Source organism: Xenopus laevis, chromosome 3L (genome assembly GCF_017654675.1).
Source record: "Xenopus laevis strain J_2021 chromosome 3L, Xenopus_laevis_v10.1, whole genome shotgun sequence".
Taxonomy (NCBI): Eukaryota; Metazoa; Chordata; class Amphibia; order Anura; family Pipidae; genus Xenopus; species Xenopus laevis.
This window is the reverse complement of record NC_054375.1, coordinates 66,278,669-66,295,585: the sequence shown is the minus strand read 5'-3', so window position 1 is coordinate 66,295,585 and position 16,917 is coordinate 66,278,669. Positions and strand designations below refer to the sequence as shown.

Sequence of the window (16,917 nt, the reverse complement as noted above, 5' to 3'; positions counted from 1 at the left end):
CATGGTACATTTCTGTTCAGTGAGTTTGTAATTGATCCTCAGCATTCAGCTCAGATTCAAAAGCAACAGATATGACCCATGTGGCCCCCCCTCAAGTCTCTGATTGGTTACTGCCTGGTAACCAGGGTAACCAGTCTGTGTAAACCAAGAGAGCTGAAAAGCAGGTTCTGACTGACTTGTTATACATGAAATCACTCCAGCCTTTATACATTGCATTTTTGGCTAACTAACTATATTAGAAACATTTTTTATTTTGCACAGGCTATCTATTTAGCCAGTTTTTATTTTTACACTGAACAATTCCTTTAAGCAACATGAAACGCAAAAATGTGAATATACTAGCGCAGCTGGGCAGGAATGCGCATTTTGAAGAGCGTTACTATTACGCCACGAAGAGGCAGTCGTAAAAATTGTGGTGCTGTTGCCCGGGTGCAGTTTTGCACATATACAGACGCAAATCTGCGACGGCCGCAGTGCAAGCGCATTGTAGCCACAGCCACGCCCCTAACAACCACGGCATCGTTTGCGACATAAATGCCCAATCTTTTGCGCAATGCGCATAAACAAAACCATCGCAAAAGCTCTGTGTTATGCGCAGTATCACGCAAATATATTAGCGATCACACTCGTGATGGCGCAGACAATCTTTTGCGTCCACTTATGCGCTGCGCTGCTTTAATAAATGAGCCCCAGTGAATCTTACGATCTCAGGGGGCGGCCCTTATTTTTTAAAATGGCAATTTTCTATTTATGATTACCCAATGGCACATACTACTAAAAAAGTATATTATTATGATAATGGTTCATTTACATGAAGCAGGGTTTTACACATGAGCTGTTTTACTCAGTATCTTTTAATAGAGACCTACATTGTTGGGGGGGTATAGTTTTCCTTTAAAAAACATATCAATTAAAAAGACCTATGCCCCTGACGAAGCCGATTGAGTGTGTCTCAGTGTCTCATAAAAATGGGCACGAGATACCCCTGAAACCTCCACTTACAGTGGCTTTTTAATTTATATGTTTTTTAAGGCATGGTTTATTATGTTGGATATTAGACTTATTTCACCTATTTCTAGACAGCACAAGCAGCATGTACTAATATTCTAGTGTGTTACAAGCCTTATAGTTTTATAATCCTTCACTGGTCACTGTGATATTCCCATCATAGTGCATCTTGTGTTATACTATAGAAGTAACTGGTATGTGATGTTTGTATAGTTTACTTACACCTTGGAGAGTGTAACCAGTAGCCCCCTGCTGGTGAAGTGAATTATAGAGAGCGAGAACCGCTCCGACTCACTGCAAGTTGATAAGAAGGCAGCCGGCACAATAAATCCAAGTTCGGGTGCTGGAAGTTCGGCATCCCAAGCCGTAAACGATAAGGATAAATAGAGGAGAGCGATTCCGCACACCAGGCCGTTTAGTAAAAGTAGAAAATCTTTATTCAATCATGATTAAAAATACACGCTGTATCTTCCGCTTGATGCGTTTCGGGCTCAGCTGCCCTTAATCATAAGCATGCTTATGATTAAGGGCAGCTGAGCCCGAAACGCGTCAAGCGGAAGATACAGCGTGTATTTTTAATCATGATTGAATAAAGATTTTCTACTTTTACTAAACGGCCTGGTGTGCGGAATCGCTCTCCTCTATTTATCCTTGAAGTGAATTATAGCCTGTTTTATTGAATAGACTACTGAAGACAGTAAGCCATTTGATTGTAAAACTGATTATTCCACTCTAGTTTTAAATCAGTGGCAAAATATATATGTTTGTTTGTAATAATAATTGCCTTTTAATGAATTAACTATTGTCTGCATATATTGAGTTAACAGTGCAACTGAAGCTATCATTGTATCTTTGGACCTTCAGGATGTATAATTGTTTTAGAGTAAACATTAATCTATATGTATTCCAGTAATACCAGATATTTCACATCTAATCTACAGCAAAAACGTTAACAAGCTAAGAATCATTATTCTGACTATACAGGTATGGGACTGGGGTTTTCCGGATAACAAATTGTTCTGCAATTTGGATCTTCATTCTTTAAGTCAATTAAAAATAATTTAAACGTTAAATAAGGATTAATTATATCTTAGTTTGGATCAAGTACAAGGTACTGTTTAATTACTACAGAGAAAAAGGAAATCATTTTTAAAAATTTTAATTTTTTGGAAAAAATTTAGTCTATAGGAGATGACCATCTCGTAATTACAGCTTTCTAGATAAAAGGATCCAATAATAATATCAATTATGTTATGTATCCAAAAAACAGGATTTGTTATATAATTTCATAGACAAACAGATACATAGAAGAAAAAAAGGTGCGACTAATTTCAACATTTAATTAAACGTTAGGGCCACCAGGCAACTAACTTTCTTAGCAAGACTTTGTCTGATGATTCTAGATACGGTTAAATATAGAAACATTAGTGCCACAGTTGGATGTTGGGTGCACTCAGGGATGGTGAGCCCTTAATGACGAGAAGACCCAACCTCTTTAGTTGGCATCACAAATGGCAAGGCATCACTTATCTAAATGGCCCTTGAAGTATTTTTGCCACCCATCAAACTTGTGCCTAGGGCTCAAGTCCTTGGCCTGAACCTTAATGTGCCAGGGGTCTCACAAGTTTCAGATTCACCTTATCATCAGTCCCAGTGGTGCTATCTTACAATTATTGGGTGTACAACAAAGGTATCCAGGAGTGGCCATCATTGCTGGTGTGTACAGTGCCCACCAGTAGGAATAGTCTAGCATTGGAAACAGGACTTGGTTTTGAATGAGCATATCAAATGTAATTTGGGAAACACTGTCTGTGGTGCTGCCAGTAAATATCTACTGACTCTTGCCTGTTTGGCAGCAGATTAACGGCAACCATAGGGGAGTAGCCCTGAAATAAAAAAATAAACACTATCCTAATCTGCCTCTAAAAATCCTTGAGCTATGCTTCATTGGTTATTTCTGTTTAAAGATGCCTATTTGCACCATGATCAACTACTCAAATAGGATCACAGGGAACAATGCCCCGAACACAAGTGTTGTGTAAGCAAGCACTATGGGGAACACTCCTTAGTTCTCTTGAACTTTTATCTGTTTTTATTGTTGAAGAACCCTTTATTTTCTTGATTTAAATTCAGTTTATGATCTTGTCTTTACTTCCCCATTAAAGTTCTCCATTACTGTAGATTTCTAAAGTCCCTTTTGGAAACAGGCCCTAAGGACCTAAAAGTATCGTTACTAAAAATATTTTTGATCTTTCCATAAAGATCTTTGCAATGATTAGTATGTGATCAAATCAAGACCTGAAGTATATAATAACACAAATAACACAAATACATTTTTAGAAGAAGCAAACGCCATGCATTTTATGAAATTCACAATTGAGCTATTAAAAAAAATGAGCTCCGCCAGCATTCTGCTAGAAGTAAGCCATCAGAGACAAAGGCTGTTCAAAGCCCATTTCCTCTCGATAAAGAGGGAGTAAAGTTGGTATTTAAAAAAAAAATGTCAGGAAACCTTCGGAAAGTGTCTGCAAGAGACCCTGGAGCCTGCTATTAGACACATTTCCGGGCACTCCCAAACTTGCTTCCGTAGCTTGTACAGTAAAATTATTCGGCACAGGAAGCCATTTTAACTACTGGAGTACCTGCTAAATGAATCTTGCAGAGGGCCATATTCTAACACTTGTTTTATACAAAAGTGAGAATTGTCACTTAAATCAGAACAATACAAGTGATGCTAAATCCATTTAATAAAGAAATTGTAGTTGTTTATTTTTAGAACAGCAGGAAGAGTGATATTTAATTATTTCCCTGGGTCATAGAACCACAATTAAGTTAAACAATGACTATTCTTAAACTATAATCCATTTTCCTTACACTAAAAGCACCTGCACTGTGGATTCATCTTGAATATTATTTAAACCCCTCCTACAAGAAATCCAATTATACTTTAACTGTTAAAAGGTGTTATTCACACCTGCATAAATCATAGGGGACAATCATTTGACTTTGTGTTTATAGCATATGGCTACAATGAGAAACTACAAGCATCACCAAATTTCCAATATTAATTTTTAGAATTGTAAATATATACCATGCTAAATGTTTCTTCATTCTCAATAAGTAAATTAGGGGCAGTTGACATGATTAAAAAGATGTGACATAAATCACAGATTTATTTAATAATTGTAATTCAAGTTGAACAGTTTATCAATAAATATATTGATATGGAACACCCAGGACTAGAGTCCTGGGTAAGTGTGAGGACTGAAATGTTAGAATTCAATAAGCATTTACTCCCTTTTGTCTATTCCTTTAAAATGAATTGCGTTTTGCCAACTGTGATTAGCAGGGATGGCATTGTGAAAGCACCAAAATCTATCACAGATAATACATTTCCTAAATATAAGAATGGAGGCAGCTGGAGGGGAAGATGTTGTGTTTACTAATAATTCATAATCCATTATTTTTCTATTTAAGTGAAATAGATTTTTCCAAATACTGAAACAAATCTGAAATCTAATCTGAATGTATATTCATGGTCATGTTTATGTATATTCACATATGAGGAAAAAATATTCTTACAATGAAAATTAAATGCTGCTTTAAAATGATAAGAGTGTGGGGTGGATCTGGAAGATTCCAATATTTGGTGTATGCCATCTCTTCATTGGCTGCTAGACTGGAAGACATGTTTAGTAATCTGAGCTGAGAAGAGCTGAGCAGGATCAGTAGCCAACAGCCAAAGTAAATATCCAATGGAGTGGCCCAGTGGATTAGAGGAGGATAAGGAATCCTAAGTGATTAAGAAGAAGCTGCAGCCTAACTGGAGTTGCAAATATTTAAAGATTTCAATGGCTGTTTATTGATAATTTTTTTAGGGGTTTGTATATGCATGTAGAACTTGTATTGCATAATAAATGGTCAGAAAATGCAACTAAATGGCTAATCATCCTCATTGTCTGGTAAAATTGCATACTACCTTGATTAGAAGAGATGAGAAATTAATCCTAATACTGTCAGAAGATGTAAGAGAAAATGCTTTGTAGGTCTGTTTGGGAGGGAATGAATTGGAGATGCATTTACTGTACGAATAATAAGTCACTGGCAGAAACAATGCATGTAAGCAACTTTCACTTGTGTCTGTCTGGCTCAGATCATCCTTTTGGCTAGTACGGATGACAACATTGCTCTTTCCCAGGAATCTTGTGACAGATTAAATTCTGAACCTCTACTTTAATGTTGTAATCAAACTTATTAAAGTAAACATCTGCACCTGGTCCCAAAGTTATACAAAAGCAATGATACAGGTATGGGATGAGTTATCTGCATTATCCAAAGATGTCCAAATCATGGAAAGGCCATCTCCCTTTGACTCCATTGTATCCAAATAATCTAAATTGTTAAAAATTATTTCCCTTTTCTCTGTAATAATAAAACAGTACCTTGTACTTGATCCAAATTAAGTTATGATCATTCCTTATAGGAAGCAGAACCAGTCTATTGGGTTTATTTCATGTTTAAATGATTTTCTAATAGACTTAAGGTATGAAAAGCCAAACTACAGAAAGATCTGTTGTCTGTAAAACCCCAGGTCCTGAGCATTCTTCATAATATGTGCAGCAAATCAGGCATTGTATGAATGGTTTGAGTTTGAACAAGGCAGTATGCCATTATCTCTTATTGGTAATATTCTGATGATTTTTAAACAAATAAAGGATGATAATATCAATCAATGACTCTTAGGAAGAAAGTTCACTTTTTTGTACATTTTAGCATGTTATAGCATGTTTAGCATGTTATAGTGTTATAGTTATAGTGCAGTATTGTATTGCTTACATTTTTTCAGGCTTTTTTTTCCATTCTGTCTGATAAACTGCTTCCTGGTTGCTAGGGTTACATGCAGTTACCAGTTGCAGACCATGCAAAAAACTTCAATATATACAAAAAAATCCAAAATAAAAAATCACTGTCTACACCTTACCAAAGATAAATCCCTTTAATTGCACACTAAGAGATTTGAATGTTTCACTTAGATCTCCACTTATATATTGCTATATTTGTTCTTTTCTTGGTTAAAAGAGTTATTACAATGTTAGTGTGCTACCCACAACATCTTTTCATTTGGTATAATGACACAGAATACTTATAAACTCGTAGCATTACTATCATAACTTATACAATCAATTTTTGTATTGACATATTAATACAGGTACGGGACCTGTTATCCAGAATGCTCGGGACCTGGGGTTTTACGGATAACAGATCTTTCCGTAAATATGCAAATTAGGATTCAGATTCAGTTTGGCTGGGAAAAAGGATTCGGCCTAATCCGAATCCTGCAGAAAAATGCTGAATCCTGGCCGAATCCCAAACCGAATCCTGGATTCGGTGCATCCCTAATTTCTAGTGATCTGTCATTCGTTTTAGTTAGAACAGCTGGGGAAGCCTTATGTGTTCCCCAGGAAGTTCTACAAAGTCCTTCAACAGAGCATTGTTAATTGTGTGCAGCTTGTGTATGGTGTGCCATTACATGCAGTGTCGGACTGTGACACCAGGGGCCCACCCTAAAACCTTAGACCAGGGGCCCACTCTCAGTACTATTATTATTCTTCTCCTCACTTAACCTCTATTCTCCTAGTCTCTATTCTTTACATACTACAATCTAATATTCCATATATTTAACATGTTTGTTCTCAAAGAAATAGGAAATAGCCATGAAATAGGCCAAATCTTTAGCAGCTCAAGGGCCCCCTGACACCAGGGCCCACCGGGAGTTTTCCTGGTATCCCAGTGGGCCAGTCCGACACTGATTACATGTAAATCTAGTAGTCCTACTTTGCATGAGCTATTTATCTTATATTTTGATATGCTAGAAATCTTCTCTTCAAAACATGTCGATTTTAAACTTAAAGATCTGTATGGATAATTATTGGTAAATAATATTAAAATATAAAGAGATCCATTCTTTAATGTATTAAAAAAATAGTTAGGATTCCTTGAGTGATCTTAGCTTCTTGTTAGATCTGATAGTTACAGAACAGATTCTGACACTTGGAATATTGCTTCTGCACCCATTTATCATTATTCATCCTTCCTTACATAAAGAATATGTACAGACTTTTTATTAGAATATTGAAGGGACAAAGTGCTACGAGTCCATCAGGAGAGTTGTATATAACATAAAACATCCAAAATTACCCATTTCCATTACTGGGCTCATGGGATTTGTGCAGTGGTAGTCGTCTCATGTAAATCAAATAGTAAGCAGCATTTATAAACGCCTGTTATTTAGAACATTCTGTAGTAACACTTTTGCAAACATATAACATGGTTTGTGGTAACAGAGATTCATTGGCTGAGATTTTTAAACTACATTTAAGGAAGGAGCAACAGAGAATAGCTCAGGATATGGAATGTTAAACGAAGATAGAATTTGGCATGTATCAGAGTTGTATTGGGGATAAAAGGAATTTACAATGCATAAGGGCCAAAATGAACTGGTGAAAGACTACAACCTTTTGGGTGAGGCTGCTTGTGTGAAATTATAATGGGCAAACATTTTATGAAAAGAAAACAAAAAGGTCCAAAAATAGCCTCGGGAAACGAGCCTGAGAGAGAAAATGAGAAGATAGGAGGAAGGAAGGCAGGGTGGGGGAGAGGAAAATTGGGAGAGAGAAAGAAACAAGATTCACAGCAAAGAAATTTTAGAGCAGAAAAGTGAAAGTGCTGGCATGGGACGGCAGTGTCCAGAGAATAGGCACAAAGGGCAAATAGAGCACTGAACATTGTTAACAATTATACAAGAGCAGGTCACTGATGGGTCAGTAGCCAGAGGAAGTTGGCGGGGTTGGTAGTTGCAAACCTGTGCCTTGAAGACAGCCTGTGTTCTTCTGGAACTTCAGAGGGTGGGGAGGCGTTGACGATTGCTCTGCCTGGGCTGGATTGCTCCTGGGTCCCAACTCATTATTGTTGCTATACAATTAGCTGAGGAAATCGACTCTTGATTGCGGAAGTGAATGGAGAGGACAGAACACAGTTAGACTGGGACAGAATGGCAATCTGTGAACTGCAGGACGTTGTCTACTATACCTTCTTCTTAATTTCTACACCTAAACGGATCTTTTTAGTACCCTTCACCCTTCCTGCACCCCCTTTCAGAAAGAAATTACAAAGATTCACCTGCTAAGTTTTGTGCTTAGTGACCCCATACATCCTGGGAAAAGTACGGCACTGCTTTCCTAATTACTAGAAACCATATTGGCAAACTTTGGAGAATTTGCATTTGTCAAGAATTTGCAATGTAATTTGTTATGTAAGAAAGCATATTGTAATTAGGCTCCTCGCAATGCTGAGATATGCGTTTGGACTCTCACTGTGGATTGTACTAAACGTCATCAAAGTAAGTATTCTGCCTATGTCGTCCTTGATCTATGCATAAACACCTGCTAATAATGACCTGGAGTCAAGCTTTTCACTGTCTTATTGTTACATTACACGTGTATTTCAAAGCTCAGAGACAAGTTGGGTTGATATTTTCTATAGATGTCTTTAAGAATGCCAATGTAACAATATACCTCTTTTGAACTGTGTACCTTCCTTTGACAGTGTTTGAATTAACCAGTTAGATTAATGGACAATTAATGGTGTATTTTTTTCAGTATGTGGAACCAGTGAAATGTACAATCAACAATACAGATGCAAAGGTTACCTCGCAGTCTATCTACTTAGAGTGGACCAGTCCAGGCAATCACTGCAACTTCAGCTTGTCCTGCAGCTCACATAACTTTTGGGAAACCTCCTGCAACCCCATCCAAAAGTCTAATGATTCTTATGAATGCAATATAAGTGGGCTTGAGGCTGGAACAGTCTATGACCTAAGGATTGTAGCGCTACAGGATGGCCAAATGAAAAATCTCTCTCTGCAAACAGGTAGGAAGACCATGCATTTATGTGCACATCTATGGGAAGCTCACATATCAATTTCCTACAGTCACACAGTATCTGATCAGGGCAATCTAAATTACTGACTTAATACATGTTCTTGGAGATTCAGTTTTATTAAAAACTGGACACAAGCATACAAAGCATAAATATATAACATGGACCAGATAAATATTGCTACTACTTAATAGCTTAATGAGAAGGGAATAGTAGTTTCTTATAATTAAAAAACACTTTTAGTCACATAGGGTGTGAATGGTCTGTTACACTATTTGCTGTGAAAATGCAAATTTAAATACAAGCAGAGAAATGAGGGAATAGAAGAAAAATGTTTAATTACAGTATATCTTTATTGCATTACTAACATGACTGAGTGGTGTAAGATAAACTTACTGGAGGATTTTATTTCATGTGCTTAAAAAAATAGTTTTTAGCAGAGGTTAAGGAGCAATGATATGCCTCAAATAAGCCAAAACATCAGAGATGTTCAACTGCAGCCCTTTACTTGGGTTTAAAGGATTCCTAAAGTTGCAGGTGTAATCTCTGCTCTATTTAAACTTTAGGGGGACCCTAATGCTATATTACATTCAACTGCGGTATATCTTTCTTTATACGAGTTAGGAGATCTGTCAACTATAGTTTAGAACCACAGTCTATAGATCTATAGATCCATGTCAGATAATATTTTAAAAGGTTGATGGGAAATGCCAGTGTAATTGTCTCTCCATTATCAGTATAGTGTATATCACCAGAAATGTAACAATGAAAACAGAGTACGCCTATAACTGAGAATTTCTTTGTTAAGTGCAGTTTTTTGGCAAAGTATTCTGTAAAATAATTGGTATGAAATGGGGATTAGAGGAACATAATTTAGTGAATAATAATTTGAGGATTAATTTAATAAATATTAGCAGATTGTCTAGCAATTTGAATATTAGCATTGCATCAGTATTGTCAGAATAGCAAATCCTCAATGTGTTTTTGCCATACTTTTCATATTGAAAGCAGGTATACTGCAAAATATTAGGTCATTAGGAACATTAAGGAGGTAATGTCCTAATTAGTAATGTATGAACCTTACATTAAATTACCTTTATAGAGTCAGCCTCCTCCCTAAAAAATGTTGGGGGTCTGGCTTGCACCCTCATGTATACAATCCTCCTACTCTCTCCCCCCAACCCCATGACCTGCTCACTTGTTGGTGTCAGGCCGGTGATTTACAGAAGCAAAAGGAGATGAGGAGAAGGAACCATACAGCAATGCCTGCTATATGGTAGTTATGCCACTGATAACCCTAATAAGGATAAACACTAAGAAACAAGCGTTTCCATTTAGATGAAACAATTTAGATTGCTTGTTCTAATTTACACATACGCATTTTCCCCTGAGATTTCCTACACTAGGTTTAGATATGGAATGAAAAGCTCAGAGAAGTGAATCATTTACAGGGAAACCTATTAGCTATATCCTAACCTAGGAAACAAAACAAAAACATAACTGCTCCATTGCTGAGCATTTTCCCATAGATGGCAATGTCAGAGGGCTTAGTTTACCATGAATTGCATGACTGATTTAAAGGGGATCCAAACTCAAAACAAGTTCTGTTCAAGTCACTTCTGCAATTTACATACATTTTCTGTGTTTAGAGTTTTTTGATATATTAGCAGGTTTAGATGTGCTACCCACCAGGTCGCGCATGTTTATGTAGCCTCTGCCCACCCAGCCCTCTCTGATGTCATTGGAGGGGGTGGGTCGGCGGGCATTCTCCATTATATAAATAAGTGATGGGCATATGGTTTGTACAGTAAGTGAGGTGGTGCCAAAGAAAAAGTGACGTAAAAATCATTCGACTATTCGACCATTCAATAATCGAAGTACTGTCTCTTAAACTTAAACCTGCCGAAGTGCTATGTTAGCCTATGGGGACCTTCCAGAGCAATTTTTTTGTAAGAGCAAGTTTTTTGTATTCGAAGGGAAATCGTACGATAAAATCGTACGATTCGAAGTACGATCAGAGTACGATCGTACTACGATCGGAATACGATTGTACGATGAATAAAATCCTCCGACTTCTATTTTCTTCTTCTATCTACTTCGAAATTCGACCCTTGATAAACCTGCCCCCTAGTGTTGCTGATTATTCAATAAAGCCCATCAGGTGGCCTGCAACACCAATATCTGACCAGATATTTGTCAGGCAAGGACTGCATCAATGAGTTGATGTGGTCCTCGTTCAATGTTGCACCGTATGCCCCACTGTTTAATCCAGATATTGGGCTGGTAGATATTTGTTCGAAGAGCTTTAATGTCTCCATTTATGGCCAGTTTTAAGATTTTAAGATTGCTTTTTACTCACTGAAATCTTTACGTATGTACTGATGGCTACATTTAAAAACCTTCTCTATACAAAAACTCCAGGGATATATATATTTCAAAACATGCGTGACATTCAAACTATTTACTATTCTACAAGTATTCCGCCACCCTCAATGAAGGAACTCTGCAATGTAACTTTTTTTTTGTAAAGTTTATAAACATTTTAGTAATGCTTGTAAGTTTTTATTGGCACATTTAATATGAGTAATATGAGTACATAAACAGTCATTAACAGTTCACATACAGTACATAGCTTTCAGTGTTTGAAAATTCAGTTACAACCCAAGTGTTACATTATCATGGAAAAATAAAGTTCAAACCCTATATTCCAGGATTGCATTTTACATTGTTATATCTGTGCACATTTTTAAAACATATAGTGGAGAAAAAATAACTCAGTGCAATACTGTATACTGTATAACTGTAAGGAAGAGAAGCATTTGTAAGCTGTTTGTAGACATAATCAGACTGTAGTGCAGAGTACTAGAAGGAATGATGATTTGGGCTTTTTACCTATTAACAAAGGCTTTGGTAGATAAACGTGTGCTCACTATACATTCAACATCCATAAATTTTAGTACTGAACTTAAACTGTTGAATTTTGGAAAAACACTGATAATTGAGTACAGAAAATATCAAAAACAAATTGTACAAATATGGTTAAATATCTCCCTTGGGAAATGTGAAACTGAATAACTGTCCAGGTTTGTTGCATATTATATAATCTTCGCTTCTTAGTTCCAGGGACTTCCCACGAGGACATTCTTATTTTGCACAAATTTATTCTGAAGAGCGCAATTGAGGTGAACCTTCCACTGGCGCTGTCAACTAAGGAATCCCCTAATTAGTGTTTAAATGTTTATAATTCCCTTAAAGGAAAAAAAAAAAAAACCAAGCAATCCAGATAATAGATTTTTATAAAGAAGAAAAATAGCAAATATGTCTGTGCCCTTGAATTCCCGGATTCTGTAGAGTAACTACTTTTTGCTATGTTTTGTCCTTGGTACTCAGCAATGAGAAACTTTTATATAATAGTCTAATGTGCTATGAATCTACTTATTGTTTGGTAGTTTCATTTATCTTAAGAAGCATATTAGTAATTTTTAATCTCTATTATCTCTAAACTGCAGTTGCTGTCATAAATTTGCTCCTATAGCTTAGCATTTTCCAGCCCTCATTCAGTAATTAATGCATTTATAGCAAACCATATTTTGTATAATATAGCTTATTACAAGCTTTGTAAACATTTTATATAAAATAATATTTCTTCAGTGCTTGGTACATTACTTACAAAATTTAATTCAGCTTAAATGTTGGTACTACAATGAATGAATGCTTGCATCCAGCAGTGTACATACTGTTAAACTATTGCTAATGGTGTAATCCACTTAGCTCTGAAAAATCTGATTCTTATATCTTTAGTCTTAATGTATCCTTATATAGAAGTCCTTGGTCTTAGTGTATCCCTATCTGTTCTAACTGTAAGGGGCCCATTTACTTAGCTTGAGTGAAGGAATAATAAAAAAAATACTTTGAATTTCGAATATGGCTACTTCGACCATCAAATAGGCTACTTCGACCTTCGACTACGACTTTGAATCGAAATCGTTCGACTATTCGACCAGTCGAAGTACTGTCTCTTTAAAAAATACTTTGACCCCCTAGTTCGCCACCTAAAACCTACCGAGGCCGATGTTAGCCTATGGGGAAGGCCCCCATAGGCTTCCTAACAATTTTCTGATCGAAGGAAAATCCTTTGATCGATGGATTAAAATCCTTCGAATCATTCGATTCGAAGGATTTAATCGAACGATTATTTTGTTCGATCGAATGATTATTCCTTTGATCGTTCGATCGTAGGAATATCGCAAAATCCTTCGACTTCGATATTCGAAGTATTTACATTCAACCCTCGATATTCGACCCTCTGTAAATCTGCCCCTAAGTGTACAATTTTAAGTTGTTTTTTTAGACTGCCATCTATAGTTTAGGCCTGGGGTTCCCAGACCGTACCTACATACTGTAGGTCTGCCACACAATTCTCCAGCCACATTTCTGCCCCATGTGTCTAATGGGCAAAAATGATTATGTTGTGTGAAACAAAAAACAGTGTAAAAAACTGTAAAATGTAAAATAAATGGCAAATTTATCAAGGTGTGTGTAATTTTACACTATGCAAACACCAGATTTACCACCGTTATTTAATATATATAAAAATGTAAAGCCGTTTCTTACACAGTTTTTTACACAGAGAAGCTTGGAGATGTGTGGTGTATTATCATGCTGTTTTTACACAGCATGATAAATGTGCCCCTAAATATTCATATAACTAGTTTAAACATTTGCTAGACTCCACAACTTGACCAGGTTCACACAATACATGCAAGATAAATGTACCTTATTTATAATAAAATTATATTTGTTACTGTTCCCATTCTTATTGCTGCCTTTTCTGCATTATAGGTTCCTTACTTCTGTGTGTGTGCTAATTGCATGTTTGCAGGAACCACTCCCTGAAAGAGACATGCTATAGTCAGGTGCTGTAAACTAGTGGATAGCTGAGGATACTGGGAGGTTTATATACAATAGCTTATGGACTGAGAGGTTAATATTGTTGGACTTCGCCATCTAGCGATAGCTCAATGTGTATGTCTCCCCATGATTTTGTTCTTATATGGCATTTAGGTAAACAGGGAAGGGTAGTATGAGCACCTTAATATAGTGAATAAAGTACCCCCTCTTGTAAAATATAAGGATATTATAAGTTACCAAGGAGTTTCATGACCATATAAAAACACGAGGCCGAAGGCCGAGTGTTTTTATACAGGTCATGGAACTCCGAGGTAATTTCTAATATCCTCATATTTTGCAACTGGGGGTACTTTATTTATTATAATACACAACTTTCAGTGAGTCATGTGACAGAAATGACATCAGAACTCACCGTTTATAACTGATGACATCAGAACTCGTTTATAAGGATATAATTTACAGGATATTCATGGCTTTTGTGTATTATATATGTATAAAGTAAAGCCAAGCAATTTAAAGAAATATCATGTAACTCCATCTATTGTGTAATATATTCTGTACTATAAATTGTAAAGATATATGTTACCTATCAAGGAGCCCTAAAGTGGCTTTTTATATGTCTTAAAAGAAATAACAGCATTAATCAATACTATATTTTTGTTTGGACTTCTGTGATGTTTATACAAAGACCTGACAGAACTCACTTTCATGCCACCCAATGAATTCTGACATACGTCCTTTAGCCACATAAGACTCATGTCACATAATTTACATTACATTACACAAAAATTACACTGAATACACTGAGCATGGGGGCCTGTATTTTACTGTGTCCATGATCTCTACCACACGCAATACAAAAGTTTTCAAGAATATGGCACTCCACCACAGATTAACTGCAGTTAATCTGTGGTGGAGTGCCATATTCTTGAAAACTTTTGTATTGAATCCTGATTTTTGTACCGACGGCAGAGGTGCACACAAGAATAATGAGGCACAGTATTATTTACCTAATTTTCCAGGACTAACAGTCTCCTCTATATTTACTCTACCACAGTCATCTCCTTATAGTAAACCCACTAAAAATGTATTTTGCACTTTTTTTCTCTATAGTTCTCGAAATGAAGTAAAAAACAAAATTGATATGTTTTTGGGATCCAAAAACGTAAAAAAATCCAGTGGGAAGAGCCCTAAGGTTGGTCACACATTATCAGATTCCATAAATGGCTAAATTTCAAATATCCAGATATCCATCATGAGAGCTGTAAATGCATGTAGTATTGAAAGACAGAGTTATCCAACCTTATTGCTGGTTGTGTCTCCAGAGGCAACAAGTTCAAGCTGAACTCCAGCAGGTGCATGCTGACTAGTGAAAAGATCCTATCAGAGGCTTATCAGAAGGTCCCAGAGAAGACAACTGGCCCATTTCCAAAGCATTGCATGGAGTGTTTGGAGATAAGCGAAAGTAGTATGCTGGAGCTAATGTATCATGGAAACCACTGCTTGGATAGCTTGGATAGCTACTGCTAAACTTTTGTGGTGTAAATATTTTTTTTTAGCCTTCATGTATGATTTTGAATTCTCAGTAGATATGGTGAATGTTTTAAGGTACTGACTGGTTTATAGCTGCTATGTATGTATGTTGATTCAGAATCTGAGTGATATAGCACTTATGGCGAGCAGCCAGCAGAGACGTTTTATAACAATGTGAATGGTTTAAGTGTTTGTTTCCAGACAGGACTCTTTCAGCCCAGGCACTTCCCAAGCACATTGTTCCTTTGTTCTAGCGGATGTTAAAAGAACTAAGTGTTTTTTGCTGTGGGCCAGATAGATTAGATAAAGTATGAATGTCTAAACTTCACCTTCTAGGCACGCAACCCAGTTTGTTTAAATGTCTTCTTACTAGATTTACTAGACTTCCACGTTTTTTTCTCTAATTTGGAACATTGTATCTATAATCTATTAAAATATATTACATTATGTATTATATATACAGTACATAATATTATATACATTTATAATAATATTGATTCGATATAGATATAGGTGTATGCCCGGTTAGTTATGGCTAATTACAAGGCTTCTTATTACACCTATCTCTATATGCTTTTAAAAGCCAGGAAGTAACCTTTTTAAAGAGGAACAGCAAATTGGGCAGAAATTAAGATATTTTTATTTAAGATTTACACTGTGCGGAATGGTGTTTTGAGATTCCAGATAATAGATTGCGCATCTGTAATTTGAACATATTTTCTCTGTATTATAAAATAATGAAGATCAACAGAAGTTCAATAGTTCAGGGCAGTTATTTTGAATAAAGAAGCTTTTTAAGGAGAATGAACCCATTAAAAGATGTAGAATGACTAGAGATACCAAGCTGTTAGGTACTCCCAGTTATTCTAGCTGCTTACCACTTACCTCAGGTTCCTCTTCTTAAAAAAGAAGTCGGTCCCAGGTACTTTACTAGCAAGCGTCATGTAGGGTTGCCACCTTTCCGGAGAAAAACAACCAGCAGGAAAGAGGGGTGAAGACAAATGGTGCAGTCTGTGACAGAGGGGCAGGTGCTGATGAAAGTTGTGGGCTATGATGTCTCGGCCAGCTGGAGGAGGATAGGGGAGAGGAAAAAAAAGTGAAAGAGTGCGTTCTTGACTAGATTCTGGGCAGTCTGGGACATTAAGCAAGCGGATTTGGGGCCTAAGGGGGTGGCCATGGGGTACTACATTTTTTTTCTTTTTTAAGACAATGTAGATGCTTCCCAACCCTTCTCAGTGGACGCATACCAAAGTGGCCCGTGGTACTGCTTGGTAATTAGTAGAGAAGGTTGATTCCCTCTCAGGTCCTCTAACCACAGTTGCTGCCATAAAGCCTGGGAAAGGATGTCAAGAGGCCAAAATTGTCAGTTGCCAACCCACTACATTATTTTCTAGTTGTCAAGAGGTACTAGGGAGAGGGGGTCATACTGGGGTTTGTATGTAGTACATTTTGGAAGGAGGGAATCCTTTGCATAGTGGCTATAATGCCTGAATGGGTTTTGTTCTCTTTTAATTCCACTTGTGTTTA

At 36.6% G+C, this 16,917-nt stretch overlaps 1 protein-coding gene across 2 annotated transcripts in view; it reads left to right on the top strand.

Annotated features, from left to right (window-relative positions):
- Positions 1 to 16,917, top strand: part of ptprb.L (protein tyrosine phosphatase, receptor type B L homeolog) — a 64,469-nt gene that overhangs the window by 14,612 nt on the left and 32,940 nt on the right. Inside the window, exons 1-2 of one of the 2 annotated variants that reach the window (XM_041586352.1) lie at positions 7,730 to 8,407; positions 8,667 to 8,937. In XM_041586352.1, coding sequence (XP_041442286.1) covers positions 8,354 to 8,407; positions 8,667 to 8,937 — 325 coding nt within the window. In that variant the 5' untranslated portion in view covers positions 7,730 to 8,353. Of the gene's footprint in view, positions 1 to 7,729; positions 8,408 to 8,666; positions 8,938 to 16,917 lie in introns of those variants that run through there. The other variant, XM_018252468.2, reaches the window with a different exon arrangement.